Source organism: Podarcis vaucheri (assembly GCF_965113315.1).
Source record: "Podarcis vaucheri genome assembly, chromosome: 4".
NCBI lineage: Eukaryota > Metazoa > Chordata > Lepidosauria > Squamata > Lacertidae > Podarcis > Podarcis vaucheri.
The window spans coordinates 47,878,155-47,903,366 of NC_138762.1; the positions used below are offsets into that span (position 1 = coordinate 47,878,155).

Here is a 25,212-nt window from a genome sequence, read left to right on the forward strand (position 1 = left end):
AAACACTGGAATGCTTAATAAATGTAACTTTCCTTTTAATTCTTGTGTTTCCATAATCACTTTATCAGTGTCATAAAACTCTACCAGACTGCACCATTAGCTAATCCATTGCAATTATCCATTTTTATTTTTAACTTTTTACAGCTTCTTTTGTACATTACTATGCATGCAAACTACCTAATGTAAGTAGTAATAAAGCTGCTAATCGTAATGGAAAGGTTACACTTAATATAATTAAGCCTGATGTTCAATTAAAACTGCCCACTATGCTAAGCACAATTCCAGAAAAGGCGATAGTAGATTATCTATCTTGCCATCTAAACAGCAAACATACCTATTGTACCACCTTCCTATCACTGCTGGACAATAGTGTTTCAGTGGTTTGCAACCATTTTTCAGTGGTTTGGAAAGCCTTGACCAGCAATGATATTCCATGGATATTTTTTAACCTGATGGTTGCCGAATTACAATCTTTGTAAAATAAATACAATATGGATGGAATGACTGGCCTCTTTTATGTATGTTACTGAAAATAAATTCATGAATAGTACAGTACAAGAGGCATGATCACAACCACAGTTTGATACAAGCAGTACTATATACTTGCTTCTCATTAAGCAGAGCTTAGAATTTGTTCTGATATTTCATGTGTCTGAAATCTATTGTCTATGTCTGACTGAAAGAATAAGGGTCCTTTAGTCAAAGGCTGTGCCCTCCTTCGTTAGTACAATGTCATGTACAATGATGGCATATACTATGTGATTTTAAGAGATTATGATACAAACAAGGATGTTCCCTATTTCGGCTGAAATCCAGTGAACATTTAAACATTATTGTGAAAATGGCCTTATCCCACTGATTTCTGTCTGGGGTGGGAACCTCCAGCCCACAGACCAAATACAACACCTTTTATCCAGCCTTGGAGACTCATCACATCCATTCCAGTCTTACCTCTGCATACTCCTCAAGTGCTTCGGCCTACCTAGAATGTGTCTTTGAAATGTAATGATGCATTTTGCTTGCCTGGGAAAATGCATAAGATAGTGTGTAGAAACCTCTGTCTTCTCCATGATTAGTCAAATCCAGTCCTCAACCCACCTTTGGTTCTGGCCCTACTGCCCGCCACTGACATGCAACTACTGGAAGCTTGCCCATCAGGGATTGCAGCTGAAAAGGTACCCCGACCTTGTGTCAGATTTAACCTTAGTGTTTTAATACTAGCATGTCATTTCAAGGGATCAATACATGTTAACTTTTTGTCAGAATGCATTCATATCAGTGTAAATAATTTCATCTGATTTTTATCCTCTTATAAATTAACTCTCCTCACTTGGATTGTGTTATATATATATAGAGAGAGAGAGTTAGTTAGTTAGTTATCAGGCATGAAAAACCTTTCAAAAAATCAAGCAAATGCATATGGAAGTTGCCTCTACCTGTTTTTCAGTGATTCCTCTTTACCCCCTGCATTCCACCTCAGCCCACCCAATTCAGGAGGTTCCCAGGAGAGGCTTTTCAGGGAACTGCTAGGGGGTGGACCAGAAGCATCATCAATACACCAGCACATCTCTGGATGCAAGTCACAGGCGTTTTATCTTAGGAAATTATGATGAAGATGTAACCATATTTATTTTAATAAATATGGAAATGCTTGTGTTATTCAGAAGACATTTGAAACCTCTGGAAATCTCCTACATTAATTAGTGTGTCCAACTATATTTCTTAATAAATTAGAGCAATATGGTAAATGGTATCTCATAAGGAGATACTATGCTGCAATTAAAAAAACAATCTAGCAGCCCCTGCAGATAGAACAGTGGGACTGTGACAAGACATTGGCAGTTACTTTAGATCAGAATCCTGTTTGCTGGTCCTCTTTCAGCCTACATGCATTCAAGAAGTCTTACAGAAAGGCGCTCTGCTCACATAGGTAAGCCTATACGCAAACTTTTTGTGCATACATTAGATTGTGCATAACGTCTATTACATCTCCTTCTACATTTCACCAATTAAAATACAGTTTTGCTATAGATCCTTAATAGTTGCAACTCAAAATTCTGCATACAAGAAGCAGAAAGCAAAAGACCTGACAACAAGGCTATTCCTGACTAAACCAAACCAATCACTAAGTACTCTAGGGCTTAGCAATCTAGTAAGTCAAGTTACATACCTAAAGTGAAAGACAAAAAATTCCCATACCAATTTAACCCAGGTGAATATGGCTTTCTTAGCTCAACATGGGGTACAAGCTATGCCCCAATTTCAAAGCAAAATTTGAACACCAAGTTCTGTCTGAAATCAATTTCCAGCCTTCTATTGCATCTCCACAAGCAGTTACTAAATTGTATTTAATCTTTGAAAGAAAGACACACTGCATATTAAACACCTCTGATTCTTATTACTTACACACTACTACTAAAAGTGGAATTTCTCTTTGCCTTGTTCCCATTCCTGCCCCTCATCCGTCTCTTTTTTCCTCCTCCCCTGCTCAGCACTAGAATAGCATAATCTAGCACAGGTATGGCTAAATGGTGAAGCACTATCTTGTAAGCCTACAAATTGGGCCATCCCTCTCATAAATTTATTGTGAGGCCTAATATAGTGATAGGCACCATGTAAGTAATAAATTATTACATTATTATTAAATAAATAAATGACATTATTAAAGATAACTGCACCCAAAGACAAAGGCAAGTAGTTGACTCTTGACCTTACAGAAACTAGGGCCTCTTAGAAGTTCCCAAAATGGAATGCTTTAAAGTAATTTGGAGCATTTACTGAGTTCCTGTATTTTGCAGCTACAAAGCAATAATCAGTAAACCACAAGGATTAGGATTGGAGATAAAGGCTTAAAGCAGTAGGTAACAGAAGCAGAGCAAATATACACCAGACTCATTTAAGAAACTCTCTCCACTATCACACCTTCTACTGTGTGAAATAATGGTGGACTACTATGTGAAAGAGGCCTTTAATGCTCCAGATATCACATAACAAATTAGTGAGGTGAAAATACAGAAGTGTGTTGTAGACGATGGAACTAGTGCATTTTAAAGATTAGGTGCTAAATTTTAAAGGTCTAAAACAACTATGGCAGTACTAGGCAGGGCAACTAATATGTGCACTACCACCTTACCTTACCTTAGTTATCTTCTGTTTCCCACGAAGACCACTGTTCCTGGTGTCTCCCAGAAAGACTAAAGCCTCAGACTGCTTTCCCCTCAAACCAAGAACTTGGCACAGGAGCAGAAAAGGAAGATTTGTTAGCCACGTCCACGGGAGAGACCTACAACAAGGGGGGGGGGGGGAGAGATGTTACTAAATAACAAAAAATAAGCTACTCCCGCTTATTGTTAAGCAAATAAGCTTTCAAATAAGTCCCCAAAGAGCAAAAGGGTGGTTTGCACATGGAATGGGTTGCTCCACTCCTATGACGGGGGGGGGGGCTGAGTTTTCATTCACTAGTGTATGAAAAAACATGCTAAAATGCTGCCAGGCAAATACTAGCCCAGGCAACTGACGAAGAATTTTGGAGTTGTGGAGACCTGCTAGTAACTTAAAAGGATATATACATGCAAAGCTTTTCCAAGGAAACAGGCTGACTGAGGCTGTATTCCAATTGCTAATTTACTTGGGAGTAGCTCCCATTTAACAGAGTGGACCTTTCTTCTCAGTAAGCAGGCACAGGGTAAATTTGGGGTGCAGCAGTTTGTTTTTAACAAAAAGACAGAAGAAAATGTTACTAACTTCACCCTTTTCACGGAAGAAACCCAAAGGTTTGCTTTTATTTCGTCTGGAGATGGAACAGCTGCAGAATTAATGGCAAATTTGCATACCAGCCAGATAAGACTGTAAGGTTTTAGTGTGGTCAGCATTTGTTGGATACAAAACCCCTTCATTCCCTCAGAACAGACAAACCACGACACCCGTCCTCCACAAGGAACACCTACCCTGAACCAGGTAAGACTGCTACTTCTAGCCTACAAATGCAAGCGACTCTCTTTCTGCAATAGGGAAGAGTGGAGCAGCCTGGGAAGAAGGGGCGGAGCTGGGGCTGCTGACTTCACTGAGCATGTGCAGCATTCCAAACTAGCTGAGTTCTGATTTAAATGCAGCAAGCAGGTGGGCTGCATCTGCTTGTGATGTTCCTAGTACAGCAACGCATCTCTGATCATCATCAAACCAACGTGGTAGAGCTGGGTGGTTCAGGTATGTGGAGAGTAAGCTGTTGGATTCATCCTTGCGGGATTGAGCTAGGAAAGGCATGCCTGGCTCATGTGTCCATTCTGCTTGTCATAGCTTAAGAGACGGGCTATTGTTATTTTACTAATGAGTTCAGTAATAGGATGGCACAGAAATATTGCTTATAATTAAACAATAAATAAACAATAAATAATTCTGGTATAGTAACCCTCCCTATTTCCAAAAAATAGCAAGGAGAGACAAGAAGGCCTTCTTAAACGAGCAATGCAAAGAAATAAAGGAAAGCAATAGAATGGGGAAAACCAGAGATCTGTTCAAAAAAATTGGACATATGAAAGGAACATTTCGTACAAAGATTTCCGTAATAAAAGACAAAAGTGGAAAGAACCTAACAGAAGCAGAAGACATGAAGAAGAGATGGCGAGAATACACAGAGGAACTGTACCAGAAAGAAATGGATGTCTTGTATACCCCAGGTAGTGTGGTTGCTGACCTTGAGCCAGACATCCTGGAGAGTGAAGTCAAATGGGCCTTAGAAAGCACTGCTAATAACAAGGCCAGTGGAAGTGATGATATTCCAGCTGAACTATTTAAAATTTTAAACGATGATGCTGTTAAGGTGCTACACTCAATATGCCAGCAAATTTGGAAAACTCAGCAGTGGCCAGAGGATTGGAGAAGATCAGTCTACATCCCAATCCCAAAGAAGGGCAGTGCCAAAGAATGCTCCAACTACCGCACAGTTGCACTCATTTCACACGCTAGCAAGGTTATGCTTAAAATTCTACAAGGCAGGCTTAAGCAGTATGTGGACCGAGAACTCCCAGAAGTGCAAGCTGGATTTCGAAGGGGCAGAGGAACCAGAGACCAAATTGCAAACATGCGCTGGATTATGGAGAAAGCTAGAGAGTTCCAGAAAGACATCTACTTCTGCTTCATTGACTATGCAAAAGCCTTTGACTGTGTCGACCACAGCAAACTATGGCAAGTTCTTAAAGAAATGGGAGTGCCTGATCACCTCATCTGTCTCCTGAGAAATCTCTATGTGGGACAAGAAGCTACAGTTAGAACTGGATATGGAACAACTGATTGGTTCCAAATTGGGAAAGGAGTACGGCAAGGCTGTATATTGTCTCCCAGCTTATTTAAGTTATATGCAGAATTCATCATGCGAAAGGCTGGGCTGGATGAATCCCAAGCCGGAATTAAGATCGCCGGAAGAAATATCAACAACCTCAGATATGCAGATGACACAACTTTGATGGCAGAAAGTGAGGAGGAATTAAAGAACCTTTTATTGAGCACCTAAGCACCGCCCCTTTCTCCTGGCCTCTCTATTGCAAGAGTATGCCATGAAAGTAGCTCTAGCCATGTACCGTGGTTTTAGATTCAGAACCCATCCTTGTGAATATCAAGTAACTGTAAATAAGGAACTTTTTTTTCTTTACTAATGGAGCTTCTGTATGTTTTATTTTGCCTTTTAAGCAATGCCAGTGACATGTGAAAATGAGACAGGGTGGGGGGTGGTGAGAGTAATTCCAGGCAGCTCCAGTTTCTAAGCTTTTAACTCTGCTGCATATGTGTGTGTGCATAAAATAAGCTAACCAATTTAATTTTTTTTAACCTATCAAGAACTAATGTGATGATGTGATTTTCAGCACTAGTCAAGAGGAGCTAAAGTATTTAAATTGGCCTGAGAATCAAGCTGTTAGTTACACATCTACAACTTGTATACTTGTGTCACAAGCATAATGCTATTGGGAAAGTGAATAACTTCTAAAAATGGAAGTTAGTCTGAAGTGTTCATTTACACAGATTCTCCTCAGCAGTAAGGGATGGTAAATGTTTGCTTTACTCTGTGTAGGTCCCACATTATAAGAAATTGCAATGAATATTCATTTTGTTGCCTTACCACTTTACCATCAATGAAAATGAGGGATTAACTAAGGCAATACTTTATTTCCTTCTGTAATTGTGAATGCATAACATTCATTATATTATTAATCCATCTTGAAATGTTCATACAAAGCTATTTTGAGCCATTAGTTGCGTCACTGTAATTGATGGATTACTACATTAACGTTTAATTTAGTTTTGTTTTCAAGGCATAACACTCAGTTTCATTCAAGTTAATTGTATAACCAAATAAGGAAATAAATTGTTCCAGGAGAAAGCATAATGCGATTTAAGGATTCTTCCCAATTCAAGCGATTTGTTTTTGGCCTCAGAAGAAGTTGCAGTTTAAGTTTTAGATTTGAAATCTAAAAATGCCCCCCCCACACACACACCCCAGGCTGAAAGGGGGAGGGGAGTTTTTCAGTTGAAAATTGTGCTTGAAAGAAATTTGAACAATTTTTTATTCATAAAGTCTTGATAAATAAATTCTTAAGTTTCTCTTCCTCTACCAGAGTTTAATTCCCTCTCCAAAATCAAGACTAGGTAAGGTATTATTTTGACAACACACAAAACAACAAATAAAAACTAGACTCTATTAAATTATAAAATACTAGTATAAATTAAAATTATTCAGTATGGCACACCAGATTCCCCATCCAATTGTGTATTTAAATGTTAAGTCACCAACATTATGTTGTTATTGTTCGTTCTTTCTCAAATTATGCTTATATTTAAAGTGTATTATATGAGCCATATTTGTATTCACTTGTCTGTGCTAGTAAGAACATTTATCTAATACAAAAAATATGCCCATTTGGCTTCTGTATGTTTTTGAAAACTGTGTCTCAAGTCTGTGAAATGTTACAGTTTACAGTTTCATTGGTGCAGTAATTTGCTTTTTTCCTCCTAAGCTCTTATAAGAGGCTGTTTATACTTAGGCCACGGATCCATCTAACCCCGCACCTCTACTTTGACTGGTACTTCTCTCTGCGAGAATATTTCCCTATACGAGAAGACCGGTACTTCTCTCTTCCAGCTTACAACCTGATCTTAAAGCAAAGAGGCAAAGAATGAGCCTTGGCTGCGCAAAACATGAGGTTTATCATTCAGAAGTCTCTCCCTTTCCCCAAAGGTCCAGTCTTTTTCACCTTTTGGGCAGAGGTTCCAACTTGAGCTGACCACCACGGCACTGTAAACAAGTAGGTTACTAGCTGTGAACTGCTCTTTATCTGCCCATACAGCAAGTCTTAGGATCAGGCTGCAAGGGGTACATTTTATTATATATTGTTTCAGAAAGAAAAATGAAGAGAGAAACCGCAAGCGTGAGAAATTACTCTGGTAGATGCAGCATAGCTCATTTGCCTCCAGCATCAGCTGGGGGTAGATGTCATATATTCATGTCATGGCATAATGGCACACTCTAGGCTATTCTCATATACATTCTCATTCCAAGCTCATTTGTCAGTTGTCTGTAAATCCAACATCTTCCTCATGCGGGCTAGTTTATATATCTTTTTCTCAGCTGGTTGTAAACAAATTCCATGTACTGTATGGCAGGTGACAAATAGATGGAATTGACCAGGTGAGGTTTTGGTGCAATCTACACATTGCAGATAGGCCAGGCTGCAGCTTATTTACTGGAATTATTTGGAAAGGAAGGCAGCTGTCATATCACAAGAATATATATATATATAAATAGTTGCTTTGCAGGACTGAACCCATTGTTGTTGCTTAGAAGGATTTGCTTTGTACTTGTAATTGATCGCTTTGTAATGGTTCAGCTTAAATACATAAATCATTATGAAGCACTTAGGCAGTGCTATATTCCTATCCCATTTGGTGTCTGACTTGATCATATGGGGAGGGGAGAGGTTGGCATCATGCATCTACTTGCATGCATCGGGAATCCCAGTAGTGGCAAACCATGTGACTGTGCATAAGTCTGTGAGGTTACAGTCATATACTGTACTTAGGTACAGTCCTTTGCCATATTTGGGGAATTCCCCACATATGAAGAAATAAATTGGTTTGTTAGTGATAAGGAAATGGTGTGCTGTTGTTCTGAGTGACTTCCAAGATCCAGCCACAGATTGTTAAGTGTCAGCTGGGGAAAAAAAGGAAAACTGGTTGAACCTCTAAATATCTGGTACCATGGGGGGATGATTAGGGAGTCAGGGGAATGAGTAACTCTGTGTTCCAGGGGTGAGAACCCTCAGATCCTGAATGAAGCCCCCCAAACCTCTGTTTGACCTTCAGCATTCCCTCTCACAGGCGTTGCTTCACACCATGAGTGTTTTTACCTGGCTGGAATGTGTCCTTGAACCCTGATAACACCTCTGTCTTGTCCATCCTCAGAAATTTATGTTTATTACTCTGCTCACTTTTGCCCCTGGCCCCACCCACAGTGGTATGTGGCTCCTGGAAGATTGCCCAAGAGGTGATGCAGCCCTTGGGCTGAAATAGTTCCCCCTAGCCTGCTGCACACTGTACATGGCACTGACTGAAGAGGTAACAGAAAATGGGCACCTCCAGAAACTCATCCTACACCCCTTGGTACGCTAATAAAATGCTTGGGTTCAGGGCTGACAGCCCCAAACATGAACCCACCAGCACTTTTTAGCACAGTAGGGGAATGCTTCAGAAAGGGAGAAGAAAAGAAATTATAAATATATATATTCCTTTTATTCTCCTGAAATTACTTCCACCCCACTCAGGAGCTTTAATGGCACTCAAAGGCTGCCTGGAGCTCTGAATAGGAGCATCCTGGACAGTGACTGAAGAAAATTTTGTTGCAAATCATACCTTGTAAGATTATATTATCATGAAGTATATAATATTGTAGTTGTTTAGGTCAGATTGCCTCGGCTGTTTTGTTGCCATATCGTGAAAAGTCATGTGGGCTCTGTTCACAAATATACAGGCTCACTTCCCATTCCATTGAAATCTCATCTTCAAATAATGCTTCTTTCTATAATCTAAATCTCCTGCTTAGAGCTCATCCACAAGCAGTCAAAGCAATTACCTTTTTAACTTTGTCCTCCTTGTATATATTAAAGCAGGATTTTCATAAGGGTTCTTATTTATATTAATATATTTTACTTTTTTCTATTTACTTTATGTATAATACATAAAGGTAAAGTGGTTTGAACTGATCTATTAAATCAGTCTTTATTTGCATATTATTCAAACAGTTCACTATTATGCTGTAGAAAGCAATAGATGGAAACATTCTGATGCCCTCATTCTTTCTTGAACTGCAAGTAATCTCTGATCTCAAAACCTTTGCAAATCAATGCAGGATTGTTTATTATACTGGAAAATGTTCTTGTCTTCTTAAAAAGACTGCGTGTGTGTGCATACATGTTGACAAATAGGAAAACATATCCATGGAATGACTGAGAACACATTATTTATTATAGGTTGCTGATGATCTAATAATTCACAACACAGCAAACCAGCAGCATCAAGAAGTATCCTGAAAGCTCATTAATAACTTTTTTTAAAACGATGCATTCGTAGGCTGTCAATTGTTCATGCTGTCTATGGAACAATGATTTTTTTCCCCAGTTGTAATTATATTATGCATGTTTTAAAAATGTATGCCGTATTTGCATCTGAATATTTCCCCTGAATAAATGATTTGGATTTTTTTCTCCAGCCAGAATAAATGCAAACATAGGCCTTTTCGCTCTTATATAACTGTCTATATGAGAAATGCTACTTCGAATTCCTATAATATTCTTTATGAACAAACTAGATTTGACTGTGCAGACCAGTATGTCATGTTGGGTTGCTGCCATAATCCCAAATGGTGGGGGTGGTGGGAACTTGAAAGCACAGAGGTAGGGGAGGGAGGTGAACTCCTGCTTTTCTCCCTCAAACCTTGTCTTTCCCATCCCACATATTTTCCTGTAACCGCTCCCCCCTCAAAGAAGAAGAAGAAGAAGAAAGCAGCCAGAGAAAGGTATACTCAAAAAGAAAAATGTGGTAAGAAAGAGTACAGCTCTGCCTTTCCATCTACACAATTTGGCTCTTGAAATCTGCCCCAGCTTCCCAGGTTGGATTGTGGCTGTTGTTATCTGCTGTACTTCTGTGTGAGACAAAACATTATTTATTTTATGCATTTATATTTTTAGAAACATTAACTTCACCTGGGCTTGATGGGGAGGAAAACCTGATAGAAGTGAAAATGAATATTTAAATAAATATAACAGGACACCTTTTGCAACTTAGACTGCAGTCCTAAATTGGCCTCCTTTAGACACTTGCCTAGGGACATGGGTGGCACTGTGGGTTAAACCACAGAGCCTAGGACTTGCTGATCAGAAGGTCGGCGGTTCAAATCCCCGCGACGGGGTGAGCTCCTGTTGCTTGGTCCCTGCTCCTGCCAACCTAGTAGTTCGAAAGCACAAAGTGCAAGTAGATAAATAGGTACCGCTCCGGCAGGAAGGTAAATGGCGTTTCCATGAGCTGCTCTGGTTCGCCAGAAGCAGCTTAGTCATGCTGGCCACGTGACGCCGGCTCCCTCAGCCAATAAAGTGAGATGAGCACCGCAACCCCAGAGTCGGTCACGACTGGACCTAATGGTCAGGGGTTCCTTTACCTTTACCTTTAAACACTTGCCTTGGAGTAAGTTCTATTGACCCCTGGGTAGACATGTATACATTACTGATTGTTCTTGTTTGTCAAAGTTGAGTTCAGAAATGCTATGCCCAGTAAGGCTTTGCTCTAAAGGAAGTGTTGTTGGGCTTTTGTTCCATGTAATTGCCTGTTGCACACATTCAACCTAACAAGGTGCATAGGCTGCAGTTCTGTGGCCCATGAGAGGGTTTCCTGGAGGCTTTAGGACTGATTAGATCACCCTCTTCTACACTGGAAACAGAACTCCAGTGTCATAGACTGAGATCCTTCAATGCTCTGGCTCAACCAACATTTGCGCTATGGCCTGCAGGCCCCAGAATTTGGGGTAACATCAGGAGTGATTGGGGGCATGCTAGGGGAAGAAGCTGGGATCCAAAACCCAGGGTTCCTGACCTTCCCAACTGAGAAGAAAATTAGAAGAGCTCAGGAACATGCCTAAATCTCACATTCACTTTCCCTCCCATTGTTTCCAATAGAAAAGAATGTGTTGTGGGGGAGTTGTTTTAAAAACTTAACAGCTGGAAACAGGTGAGCTTTACAGGCCTTAGCATATGGTTGAATCTACTTCTCTAGATGAATTGGGCAATGTTCTTGCTTTTCTTGTTTTAATGTGGAAAAAAGTGTTCAAATATGTAATCCCTTTCCCCATGCACCTGCATTTAAAGTGGTAGAATCCGAGAAAGATTGTACCACCACCCTATAATAATGGCAACACAATTCTCCACATTCTGCTCAATAACAGAAGTATCAGCAGGCAGAATTGCAAGTTTATAGCATTATACAAACCTTTAGGGCGGGGGAAAAAGTTAGTCCAATGTGGACTGAACATGCTCAGTGTGCATGGAATACCAGCTGCTCAAGGGTGGGGAAGAATGGAAGGTCAAGATAAAGGGGAATAGGATGGAATATTCTAGAACATGCTTCCTCAACCTCGGCCCTCTAGATGTTTTGAGACTACAGTTCCCATCAGCCCTGAACACTGGCCCTGCTAGCTAGGGATCATGGGAGTTGTAGGCCAAAAACATCTGGAGGGCCGAGGTTGAGGAAGCCTGTTCTAGAAGAAGGCACAACAGGCTGGCTGGGATCCTGGATCCTTTCAGCTCAGTATTGACCGCAATGACTGGCACCGGCCTTCCAGACTTTAATAATAATAATAATAATAATACCTTTATTTTCAGACAGAAATTGCTTCTTAGCCCTACCTGGAGATTCCAGTAATCAAACCTTGGCCCTTTTGCAGGCTCTGCCACTGAACTATGTCCCTTTCCCAAAGCACTCCTCATTGGAACACTATGGCAGGTCCCAGTTGTGCAACCCTTATTCATACAGCCACAGTCATTTGCAATGTACATATATCCTTCTGTCAAACACCTCTATATGCTGCTCAGAAGGTAAGGACAGCACCTGTGTGCATGCAAATATAGCTTCTGTTCCAAATGCAGGATGGATCATGTAGAGAGTCCCTTTGCATATACAATTGTTTATTAGGACTGTTTCTTAGCTCCTTTCTGTTCACCACCTCCCTCCAAGAAGGGAAAATAACAGGAAGCACAGAGGTAAGAAAGAGAGAAGTGTGCTAAGTTTTTTTTTAAAGAGGCCCTCATTACAGTTAGTAAGATATGGGTGATATTAGCACATGGGATAACAAGAATCTTGCAGTGTGGTTGATGTATAAAATATGTGCCTCAATATCTTGCTTATTTTTAGATATTCTTTCTCTTTTTGAATTTCCATAATGAGCATGTTGTGCCTGTCAGCATCCTAGTTCCTCACTGAAACCTTCCGTCTCTTTTATCACCAGAGTCTCAAATGTCTTGTCAAACCTCGTAATTATTTCCTAGAGTCAAATCTGCCATTAATCCTCTCAGGAAAGCTCATGCAAAGTACCGTCACTCAAGGGGCATGAAGGGAGGAAGGACATGATGTGTCTGTGTCATCTCTTCAGTCTTCATGGTTCGTTGTCTAGGAGGAACTGAAACTTAAGTAACATGCCCCAGATAGAGGCACAATAGATAATATTACCTTTTGATATTCCATTACAATGCAAACTAGAGAAAAATAATAATGGTGGCAACATTCTCTCTCCTTTTTCTTTTTAACTTGGATCTAATAAAGAGAGAGAGAGAGAGAAAGCATATTCCATCAACTGAAACAACAAAGACTTATGAAACAAGAAAAGTAGTGGGGAACTAATTATCGTTCCTTCGTATTTGGCCATGAAAAACATACCGTTTTGGTGGCACATTATTTTCATGCATAAAAATATGCATTCTTAATTATGTGCATTATTAGTTCCCAATCACTACCATGAAGGCACATCTCTGTGCTTTCTTCCTATCAGTGTTGCTCTTCCTACACTGGAGGAAAATAGTGTGCTATTTTGAAATACTAACTTTTTATCATAGTCTCATTAAGCAGAATATTATTGCTGTTTGGGGGGAGAGGTGGTAATACTGCTGTGCAACATGTAGTGCATGCTCAAATGGAAGCCCATAAATTGAGTTCACCAACAGAAAACAGTTATTCGGAAAAACTGAGATCCAATTCATGTGGCTCCTGGGCACACAGAGCTTTTGATGGACAGTAAAGGAGGTGCTTTTTCTGCTTCATGTGTGTTGAGATTCCCAGAGAGTGTGTTTAGCTGTGTGCACAAAGTCAGAATATATAATTTTCTTTCTGGACATGCAGTGAGGTAGCCTTCCAATGAAAGCTGAGTGTTGCACCCAGAATTGTACCTGAATGCCCCAGTATAATATCTTTATCAATTGAAGGTATCTGAGGTCAGAACAGGTTCTGTTCTGTTATTTGCAGTTGATCATTGCAATACAAATATCACAGATCTGAGTGGCAAGGTTTTGAAAAGTCTCTGCCAGTGTTAGAACAGAAATATCATTTGAAAGGTGTCAGTTCTTTTAAATAATTGTTAACTGTAACTTTCCTTTTCTGCATATACCACACACTTAGGACCAATAAATTGACACAAAAACAGTAATAGATTCTTTTAAGTGTGCTCAGAATACTGATGAAAAACCAAATTAGTACTCCAGTTCCCACTGAAGTCAGTTACAAAATTACCACTGACTTTTATGGTTCTGGATTGCAAGCTGAATTATCTTAGCAGGGCCAGTTACTATCTCACAGTCGAGGCACAGCTGGTTTTAATGTGTACATTTCTTGCAGCAGGGATGTCTGCAGGATTAACTTCAGACTTGAAAGTGAAAAGATAATGTAAATGTGAGAGAATAAAACCAGGTCATAGAAATTGTAGCAGCATATGGTGCAAAAGCTGAAAATGTGCATGATGCAAAAATAGCTCCAAATCATAGATATTTAATGGGCTTGAACTGGCTGTCTGTCACCTGTGAGCCTCTTCTAGCCAATGTCTGAGCTGCTGTGATTTCATGACATGTTCAATGTTATGACTATAGAGGTGGAAGGATCAGTCACAAAATTCTGACAGGCGAATGTGATGGAAATAAAAGACCGAATTGGCTGGGGGCAACATTGCATATTGCCGTGGAGGGGGAAGGATGACTTAAGTAGAAAGGTTTTCTAAAGAGACAGCAGCTAGGCAAGAAAAGGTGGTGGAAGGGAATGTAAGATTAACCTTTGAAGATGCCACATCGTGCATGTATTAGCACTCAGTTGTCTGATTCTAAACAAAAGTGAATTTGCTATGAGTGCACCATAAAATACAAGTCTGCACACTTTTAAAACACATGAGGAAAGTGGTATTGCAGGTAAGATACACAATGAGTGAAGTTACTGAAATCACAGCAAATACTGTTGTGATTACTGGACATGGATATGGTTCATATGTTCAGAGCAACTAATGCAAAATCTAAAAAGTATACAACTAGGGAAACATGTTAAAAAACAGGATATTTAAAATTCCTGGCAATACTTTAATTACTCAGATGTTAACTTGGCTACAGCAGAATGCAAAATGAAGAGCAAAGACATATTTCTGAAAAGTACTTCAGGATTGTTTTGTTCCATGGCTTATTTGAAGCATTTGTCTGGTTTGAGGCTATTTTGGATGAAGTCCTAGAAAATGCATGAAGTTTGATAAATATGGCTGGTTCAGAGGAACGCCCATGATGATAAAATATAATTAGGTTTAGAATATTGTTCATGGCGATGGGAAGCAAACTGAACAGTCTGGGTCATCAATAAAAGTTATTTTGAGGAAATATCAGATGACTTAATAAGTTTAATTGGAGTTTTATTATCTGAGAGGGGAGACCTAGTGCTAGGAAGTAAGATCATTTTAGGAACAATTGCATATGCAATTAAAATTCATCTTGATGAAATCTAGAGGGGGCAAAGCAACAGATGCAAATGTAGTTAAGTGGCAATGTTAAAATAATTCTAAACAGAAGGCCTCTTAAAATACATAAATAGAAATACATTTAGTTGGGAAGTGGGAAATCTAAAAAAGAAAGAAAGGATGCAGCACAAGTTAAAAACATAATTAGAAAAATAAATTGTAAAGAGTATTTTAGATTGAAAAAGAATCTTGTTTTATTGACAGTGTCTGCAAAAAAAAAATATGAAAGTGTAGTCTGCATAGGGAAATGGAACACTAGAAAATGTGTGCAATTAATTGTGGTGAAGGGAGAAGATGGCAAGCTGAAATTTCCAATCAGTATTCTTGTAGTATTTAATGCTGGTGTTTTGTAAATGTCTTTTAGTACTTAACATCTGTGTGAATCCATTTTACAGATGAAAGCATGTTGTGAGCTGTCTAAATCACACAGTAGCCCACAGCTAATGCTTACTTACAATACAGTGGGACCTCGGTTTAAGAACAGTCCTGTTTATGAACGATTCGGTTTAAGAACTCCGTAAAACCAGAAATAGTGTCCCAGTTTGTGAACTTTACCTCACAGAATCCGAACAGTGGAAGGGCACTGGTGGCAAGAGGCCTCTTTAGGGAGAGTGCACCTCGGTTTAAGAACAGTTTCGGTTTAAGAGCAGACTTCTGGAACGGATTAAGTTCATAAACCAAGGTACCACTGTACAGTAGATTCACAACTTGCACACATGTAACTTGTGCACATTCAACTTTGCACACTTGGCAATTTAAAAAAATAGAAATGGGGGGAAGGGGAAACTTTGGCTTCAATGGTGGGTGGGATTGCCAATGTGTTTTGTCTATATGCAATTTTGGCTTTATGCACTACCCCCAGAACATAACTCCTACATCTGTTGTGGGTCTAATGTATGTTTTTAACCCATGCTGAAAAGAAAAGAGAGGATGTCAGTATTTTCATCCCTCCCATTGCAAGGATCACCAGATCATGTTTGTTTTACTTTCTGTCTGTGAGAAAGGAGGGGGCGGAAGCTACTCTTCCAGACTTCCGTCCCTAGTACTGTGTGCTTTTTCTTTGATCTGTCCAGAGACAGGATGGCAGTATGAGAGCTGTTTCTCTTGTACATGTTTGTTATGTTCTTTTATTTGTTTAATCAGTAGAAATAAATTAGGTATGCTACAAAACCTCCACAGCTTTGCTTCCATCACTCTGCTGCATTTGAGGTGCTCACATGAACATATGTGAGTCCACAGCACCAGGACCTATTCCTTGGGAATGCTGTGCTGCTGTTCCTGTGATCGGAAGGTGCTCCCGTCACCCAGCCCATGCAGGCACTGAAGACGTGGACTGAACATGGGTGTACGGAAAGAGGGTGCCCTGTATGTTTCCCATTGGGGGAGTAAATTAGTTGGGCAGACAGTTTTTAGTGGGTAAATGGGCTTAAGCATCTCTCTCTTCAAGTGAAATTCTGGAAGCTCCATTACATAAGACAAAAACTTTACAAAAAAGTTTGGAAGGGCAGGTGATGTATCTATATAAAACAATATACAATGCCATATCAGGAACTTTGAGCTTTATTTCAACTTTATTTGCATTGAAAGGCATCAGTCTGCTGATGAATATTGAGAGGTTGAAGGACAGCACCCTAAATTTTTTAATACTATAATCTCTTTCTTTTAAGTCTGTTGTTCATAACAAAAGCAAGCCAAATATTTCAGCAACCCTGTGACAGAAAATGTAGCATTGTTTGTGTTGAATTTAAGAGATAGGTGGCAGGAAGCCCTAATTACTGTTAGATACTGTAATCTGCCACCTCCTTCAGCAGCTGTGTTGTCTTTCTAACCAGCACTCCATGCTAGCAGTAATGTTGGTGAATGCATCACTCATCCATAATTTAATTGAGGGGACTGACCTGGCATATATTATCAAGACCTTTATAGATCACCTGATCTCAATTAGCTGTGTCCCCAGTGTACTTGGTTCAGCACCAGCAGAGACAGGAGAATCAGGTGATTTGGGCTGCCATAATGCATTGGAATTCCACTGCTTCTGTCAGGCAACCAGACTTCCTGGGGACCAAGAGTGAAGCTTGTACCTGGTGTTGGGCCAGAGAGTCAGAGTGAGTGTTCTCTTAGTGTTCCATCCACTTCACTGCTCAGAAGTCTGCTTCTGCCAGGTCAGGGAAGAAATTTCAGAAGTTCTGTTGGAAAAACCCCCAGATGTGGCATTGGGAGATTTCATCATAAGTACCAAGGACACCTTGGTAGGTCCAACCTGCCTGAGCACCTTCTCATGAGCAATGTAAATAGTCATCCAAATTTCTACAATTGGATATGAGAAGACTTTTACTACCAAAACCTTTGCTTGCATTAGTGGTGGTGTACTGTCCACAGTAACAGCAGCACCCCACAGAGCATTAGGACACCCAAGGAAGCATTTATGTTGCTCCCTCAAATGCACTCTGCCCAGGTTTTGAATTTCTGGTAATTTCTGAATTACCTGTTTAATTCAAAATGACAGTGACCATCCTACAAACCTTCTATGGAATAATATGATTGATTCTTGAAACAGCATTATTCAAAACAGGAAAATATTCAAGCAGGATGGCATTAAAACAAAATCCTGCATTGCTAGAATTGCTAAAAGCATTTTTCAATGTGAAAGTAATGTCTCCCCAGTCTGTATATAAAAATATAAAGAACGGGTTTTTGAGATGTTAGTAAATGTCTTGGTTTGCAAACTGTTCTTCCACCTATCAGTTTTGGCCACATCTCTCAAATATGGTCCATTCAAGACACCCCCCCAAAAAAAGCATTTCATGTTACCTGGTCATTTATCCTTTCCTTTTAACATACCTTTCTTCTGTCCTCTTTTGTGCCAAATGTGAGGGAAGCAGTATCCAAAGGACTCCATCTATGAAGTCAAGCACAACTTCCCATTTAACCTTGGAAGAAGGCCACATGATTGACATTTCCATTCCTAGAGTAGGTCCAAGCCATTACAAGAGCCAACTAAATTTCATTTTGCCTTATCTGCAGGTTATCATTCTTTCAAGAATCATCACATTCTGACAGGATCTTGATTTAAGGTTTTCAACTCAGCTTGGTTCAAGCTGAATTCACAAGGTCAAAAAGATTCCAGGTTTGTTCATAATACAGAACCAGAAGATGGAATGCCAATCCTTTCAAGGCCCTGGAAGTGGCTAGATGTGTCTCATATTCCCATTCTCAATTAGGGCAATTTTTAAGGCTGTCAGCTCACTCCCCCCCCCTCATGTGGGTCTTTTTTCTCATCCTTCCACATATGAAACTTGTGACTAATTTTATCACATTTTCTTTTCCACATCATTTGAAAGTTTAAGATATTTCTGTATTTTCAGTATTGTACTATTATGAAGAAAAACAACTTGATTTATTTAAAAAAAGAGTTCTAAGTTGTTAACAATATTTTCTCTTTTCTCAATAAATGAAAGAAAGAAACAAAATAGCAAAGAAACTAGTGAAAAAAGCAATTTGCTTGTATTTCATGCATGTAGACTTGAATATTGCAAGGGGAACAATGCATAGATTTAATGTTAAATGTGGAGATAGCCCAACTGATATGAAAACATATACAAAGAAAAAGGAAGAAAAAGTTCCATTTATTTTGAAAATTGTAAGAACAAACAATCCTGAGGCTGATGATCCCATAAACTTGTATTTAACCCTTAAATGGTTAGGCAAATCAAACCCATTAATACATGTTATCCTCTTCAAAGCAAACAGTTGATTGGGCTGTGTTAACTGAAGTGCTTTAAAAGCAAGAAATTAATTGTATGTGTTTGTAGCAAGCATTTCGGAAGATGTGAATGTATAATTTCTGCCTGGACATTTATTACACATTTTAGTGGTGAGGGAGCACTTTGTGTTTTAAGGATGCATCACAGAGAACTTCTTGGTGAATACACTGCATTTTATGCATGCATTAGGCAGAAATTCTTAACTATGTACTTAGTATTGGGGGGGACGGGATGCACCAGTAGAATACTTTTTATTTTCCCCATTCCACACCTCTCAAACAAAATTATGCTTTCTGTGAAATGAGGGAGAATTCCAAAACAGCAGAAGACACATGGACATTTTCAGATAAAATTCCCTTTGATATTCTCATAAGAGTTTTGACTCTTTATTTTTCACTTAATAAATTAACCAGTTAATAGGTATAAGATATTAGCTTCAGTTGCATGGACTCCATGTGCCTATTCCAGTGAAAAGACAAATCCTTTCCAAATCTGTTCTAGTACAGTGGTACCTCTGGTTACGTACTTAATTCGTCCCGGAGGTCTGTTCTTAACCTGAAACTGTTCTTAACCTAAAGCATCACTTTAGCTAATGGGGCCTGCTGCTGCTGCCACGCCACCTCTGCACGATTTCTGTTCTCACCCTGAAGCAAAGTTCTTAACCCAAGGTACTATTTCTGGGTTAGCAGAGTCTGTAACCTGAAGCGTATGTAACCTGAAACATATGTAACCCGAGGTACCACTGTAAACATACAGATCTGAGAGTTGGGTCCACCATTCTGCCAAGGTAGAGGTGAGGCTTGAACACAATATTCCATACCACATTCATATTGCTGTCATTAATACCTGCAATTTCCCAGCATTCTGGAACTTGAGTGAACATGGAAAACTCCATAACACAACATGCTGAACCGTGTTTTCTTAATTTAATAGAACACTTTCTGTTCTATTAATAAACAAGCCATAGAATGCCGCACAGCGGACCACCAGCAGCAGCATTTTAAACCTTTGGATGAACAAGATATGCTTTTTTTCATTGAACTGCTGGTGGACCAGGGCTGGAATTGGATACCAATATTAATTTCAGTGCCCACATTAGTCTGCAAGAGTGGTCAGTTCATCCTATTCAGTCTTCAGGATTCATTAATTAAAACTATATGGTCTATTGATCGATCCTTTGAACAAATCTTCAGCAAGACTGGATTGAAATGAAGATTTATTACAATGTCTGCAAATGATCCAGTATCTTTCACTGTTACACCTGCACTCTACTGAATATTTTTTCCAAATATGTTCAGGCCACCATCCATCATTTTATCCTTAGAAATGGAACCAGCTCACACATACATGTGCTTCACTTGACCTATCATGATCTTCTTGTTCACTCAATGAATGTGTGAAATGTCTTCTTTTCAGGAGTATTATTCCCAAGTTTGCACCAAGTGATCTGTGTAATTTGTGAGCACTCATTAGCACATAACAAAGCTATTGCTTAATTTTACAGAAAGCCAGTGTGGCGCAATGGTTGGAATGTAGGAATATGACCAGGGAAGTCTGCTCTCAAATCCCTAGGCAGGAAGAACTAGCTGCACAATTATGAGATGGGGGGCACCTGGCTTGCCAGTAGTACATGTAAAATGGATGTAGGGGGCTTAGATCCCAAACTTTATGCGAGTCAACAGTGTGATGCATCAGTAAAAAGAAAGTTAATGCTATTCTAGGCTGCATCAACAGAAGTATAGTGTCCTGATCAAGGGAAGTAATAGTACTAATTTATTCTGCCTTGTTCAGATCCCACCTGGAGTACTGTGTCCAGTTCTGGGCCCCACAATTTTAGAAGAACGTGTGCAGAGGAGGGTGACCAAGCTTTATGAGGAACATTTGATGGATTTGGAAAAGTGATGTCACATGAAAGATGAGCAAGCTTGTTTTGGCCTACATTGGAGGCTAGGACTTGAACTGATAGCTTCAAGTTAGAAGAAAGGAGATTCCCACTAAACTTCAGGTCAAACTTTGGCACTGGTTTGGAGTGAATTGGACCGTGTTGGGTTTTGGGGTGTTAATTTGAGATTCTTTGGATTTCAGCATTCAATCTCTTCACTCTGGATAAGTCCCCCCCAAAAAAATAGAAATTTTTTTTGGGGGGGGGGATTGTAGTCAATTTGTGGAAATTGTCTGCCCTACCTTTCCCTTCATAATTCAAATTCAATCTTAATCCCTGACTCTCCCAAATTTAGTCAAATTACATCAGTTGTAGTTGGAGTTTTCAAACAGTAGGTAAGATGGCTATCACAAAAAGCTGACCCCCTTCTTGTTACTGTAACCCAAGCAGTGGAAATGACAAAAGAATACATGGCATTATTTGCTAGAAAGTCATTATTTCCCTTTTCACTTCATAAATTCCTGGGATGCTTTGTAACCTTCTGTTTTTCCTCCAGTTCTTTTGCTGATTTTGTTGAAAGCTGAACGAATCCACCAGGTACAAATAACCTGGCTGTAGTTTTATTCTTTTCTTTCAGAGCCACAATTGCTTCATGAAAATAGAAAAACTGTAACACAGCATTGCAGGACTCTATATCATTTTGACTCTGATGGCCTGTTTCAGGTATTTCGACAAAGAACTTTGGTGAGCTATTCGATGCTCAATAATAAGTAACAAATAGTGTGATTCAGTGAATTTGTTTTCCTTAGAAACGGCTGACTGCAGTCTTTTATTTGAAATGTTAGGTAAAGGCAGTGCTGCAGACAAACATTCCGTGATCCTTGATATACTGAACAGATGACCTGGAGAAACTGCCTACCACAATGAAGGATATTATGGCTGAATTTTCCAAAAGCATGTTGTACAAAGTATGGATGTGGATTCACATGACCAGGCTAAACCACAATGCAACTTTTGCTCACAGTAGATAAAAGATTAAATGCTTTAACATATGCACAAGCTGGAACTCAAACTATGCTTGCCAGCTCTTTTTGCAGGGAGATGATTGTCATCTTATGGAAAAGCTATCCAGTATAAACCCTTTCATTAAAATTCTGGAGGTGTTTTGAACAGTTGAAGTAGTGAATCTTAGTATTTTAAAGCGCTAGTGATATTGAAATTGTGTAGAAATTAAAAGCCTGGTGTCAGGCGGAAGATCCTGGCATTGAACAGCAGCAGTCGCAGACCTGAGGGCTGACTGATATGACAACCACAATTCCCCAGGTTGGAAGAGGGGTTGACCCACGGCACAGCCACTAACTGCCTGTGCCATGTGCCCCTTACCTGGCCTGCACCACCTCCCACGCCATACCTCCCCCTACCAGAACCACCAGAACTGGGCCTCTCCCTGCTCTCCCCATCTCCTCTCCTCCCAGGCATATCTCACAAATGCCCTTACAAGTCAGTTAAAAACAATTCATACACTAAAAATTAAATAAAATATTAAAAAATAATAATAGAAGAGGAGGCCCTCACTGCTGGGCAGCAGAAGAAGTCCTTATGAAGCAGTCCACCCTGGGCCAGCCAGGTGGAGAGAGGCAGCAGCAGGGCCCTCAGGATCTCAGCAGTGTGATTTGGTTAGTTTGTTCAATAAGTCATGGTTTGAGAATAGTACAGACTGGGTCATAGTGTGCGTTAACAAGAGCACTCTATAGCTTGTTGCTGTGTTTAAATTGGAAATGCTTTATTACACATTACTGGTAGGGGAACAATAGTACTGGACAATTGCTGCTAGTTTCAAAACAAACATGCTTTATTTCATAAAAATTAACATTTTATTATTGTCTCTTTGAAGAAGAATAAAAAGTCACCACTCCATCCACATTGCATATCAAGTAAGTGTCATTATGAAAACATCATTAATATGGAAATTGCAACACTTTGATTAGCACTTGCAGCCCCCTTTTGTAACAGAAAAAAAGAGGAAGGAACTAACCAGATTGCAGCAATTTACATAATAAAAACCCAGTAGTGGCAGTGCCACCAGTAACTGAAACTAAAGCAGGCTATCATGTCTTTTTGAACAGTTTAATGCAGTTTTTAAAATGTGCAGTACAAAGGAAAAGAAAATATTTTTCTTTAAATAGACAAACTAATTGAAAAGGAAATAAATCATAGATGGATGGTGTCTTTTAGGATCATAGTCTCCTGTAAACTATGAGCCTAACAGTGCAATGCAAGCGTATTGTCAATGCTGCTTGACATTTCCAAAATAATGTACAGCCTTACCTTGGAGTACCGGTAAGTCCCATTAACTCAATGATGCTTAATTCTGAGTAAATGTGAATGACATTGTGCTGTAACAATTCCAAGTAAAACAGCAATCAGTCATATATTTCCTATTACAATCAACACAACCCATGTTAAAATTTCAGTAGGAATTGGATTATACATTCTGTACTCAGTTTCAAACTACACATACCAAGGAAATACTCAACTCAGAGTTTAAAAGATATAACTCTTGAGAATGGACCGTGTTCCTGAAGAACGTTGGTTGAAGATTGAAATTCACCTACTATTGACATTGCCTTAGAATCATAGAATCATAGAATCATAGAGTTGGAATAGACCACAAGAGCCATCGAGTCCAACCCCCTGCCAAGCAGGAAACACCATCAGAGCACTCCTGACATATGGTTGTCAAGCCTCTGCTTAAAGACCTCCAAAGTAGGAGACTCCACCACACTCCTTGGCAGCAAATTCCACTGTCGAACAGCTCTTACTGTCAGGAAGTTCTTCCTAATGTTTAGGTGGAATCTTCTTTCTTGTAGTTTTTGGATCCATTGCTCTGTGTCCGCTTCTCTGGAGAAGCAGAAAACCTTTCTCCCTCCTCTATGTGACACCCTTTTATATATTTGAACTTGGCTATCATATCACCCCTTAACCTCGTCTTCTCCAGGCTAAACATGCCCACCTCCCTTAGCCGTTCCTCATAAGCCATTGTTTCCAGACCTTTGACCATTTTGGTTGCCCTCCTCTGGACACGTTCCAGTTTGTCAGTGTCCTTTTTGAACTGTGGTGCCCAGAACTGGACACAGTACTCCAGGTGAGGTCTGACCAGAGCAGAATACAGTGGCACTATTACTTCCCTTGATCTAGATGCTATACTCCTATTGATGCAGCCCAGAATTGCATTGGCTTTTTTAGCTGCCATGTCACACTGTTGGCTCATGTCAAGTTTGTGGTCAACCAAGACTCCTAGATCCTTTTCACATGTACTGCTCTCAAGCCAGGTGTCACCCATCTTGTATTTGTGCCTCTCATATTTTTTGCCCAAGTGCAATACTTTACATTTCTCCCTGTTAAAGTTCATCTTGTTTGTTTTGGCCCAGTTCTCTAATCTGTCAAGGTCGTTTTGAGGTGTGATCCTGTCCTCTGGGGTGTTAGCCACCCTTCCCAGTTTGGTGTCATCTGCAAATTTGATCAGGATGCCCTTGAGTCCATCATCCAAGTCGTTGATAAAGATGTTGAATAAGACCGGGCCCAAGACAGAACCCTGTGGCACCCCACTAGTCACTCTTCTCCAGGATGAAGAGGAGCCATTGATGAGCACCCTTTGGGTTAGGTCAGTCAGCCAGTTACAAATCCACTGAGTGGTAGCATAGTCAAGACCGCATTTTACCAGCTTCTTTACAAGAATATAATGGGGCACCTTGTCGAATGCCTTGCTGAAATCAAGGTAGGCTACATCCACTGCGTTCCCTTCATCTACCAGGCTTGTAATTCTGTCAAAAAACGAGATCAGGTTAGTCTGACATGACTTATTTTTCAGAAATCCATGCTGACTATTGGTGATCACAGCATTCCTTTCTAGGTGCTCACAGACTGTTTGCTTAATGATCTGCTCCAGAATCTTCCCTGGTATTGATGTTAGACTGACTGGGCGATAATTATTTGGGTCCTCTCTTTTCCCCTTTTTGAAAATAGGGACAACATTTGCCCTCCTCCAGTCTGCCGGGACTTCGCCTGTTCTGCAGGAATTCTCAAAGATGACTGCCAGTGGTTCTGAAATCACATCTGCCAGTTTTTTTAATGCTCTTGGATGCAGTTCGTCTGGCCCTGGAGACTTGAATACATCTAAACTAGCCAAGTATTCTTGTACTATCTCCTTAGTTATTCTGGGCTGTGTTTCCTCTGCTGAATCATTTGCTCCAAATTCTTCAGGTCGGGCATTGTTTTCTTTATCGGAGAAGACTGAGGCAAAGAAGGCATTGAGGAGTTCAGCCCTTTCTGTGTCCCCTGTTTGCATTTCACCATCTTCTCCTCTGAAGCAAGCAAGCCTTGATCTTGCTTGCTACCCACCTTACTTAGGAATATAATACCTCCATTGTAAAATGTTTCTATCTTGATTTCTTTCCATATTGGGGTCTAGTTATGCCAAATTCATTCCTTTATATGTG

At 39.8% G+C, this 25,212-nt stretch overlaps 1 protein-coding gene across 1 annotated transcript in view; it reads left to right on the top strand.

Moving 5' to 3' along the window:
* Positions 1-25,212, top strand: part of LOC309531354 (uncharacterized protein) — a 271,658-nt gene that overhangs the window by 6,835 nt on the left and 239,611 nt on the right. The window contains exons 2-3 of the mRNA XM_082220828.1: positions 17,110-17,172; positions 21,351-21,436. Coding sequence (XP_082076954.1) covers positions 17,110-17,172; positions 21,351-21,436 — 149 coding nt within the window. The remainder of the gene's footprint in view (positions 1-17,109; positions 17,173-21,350; positions 21,437-25,212) is intronic.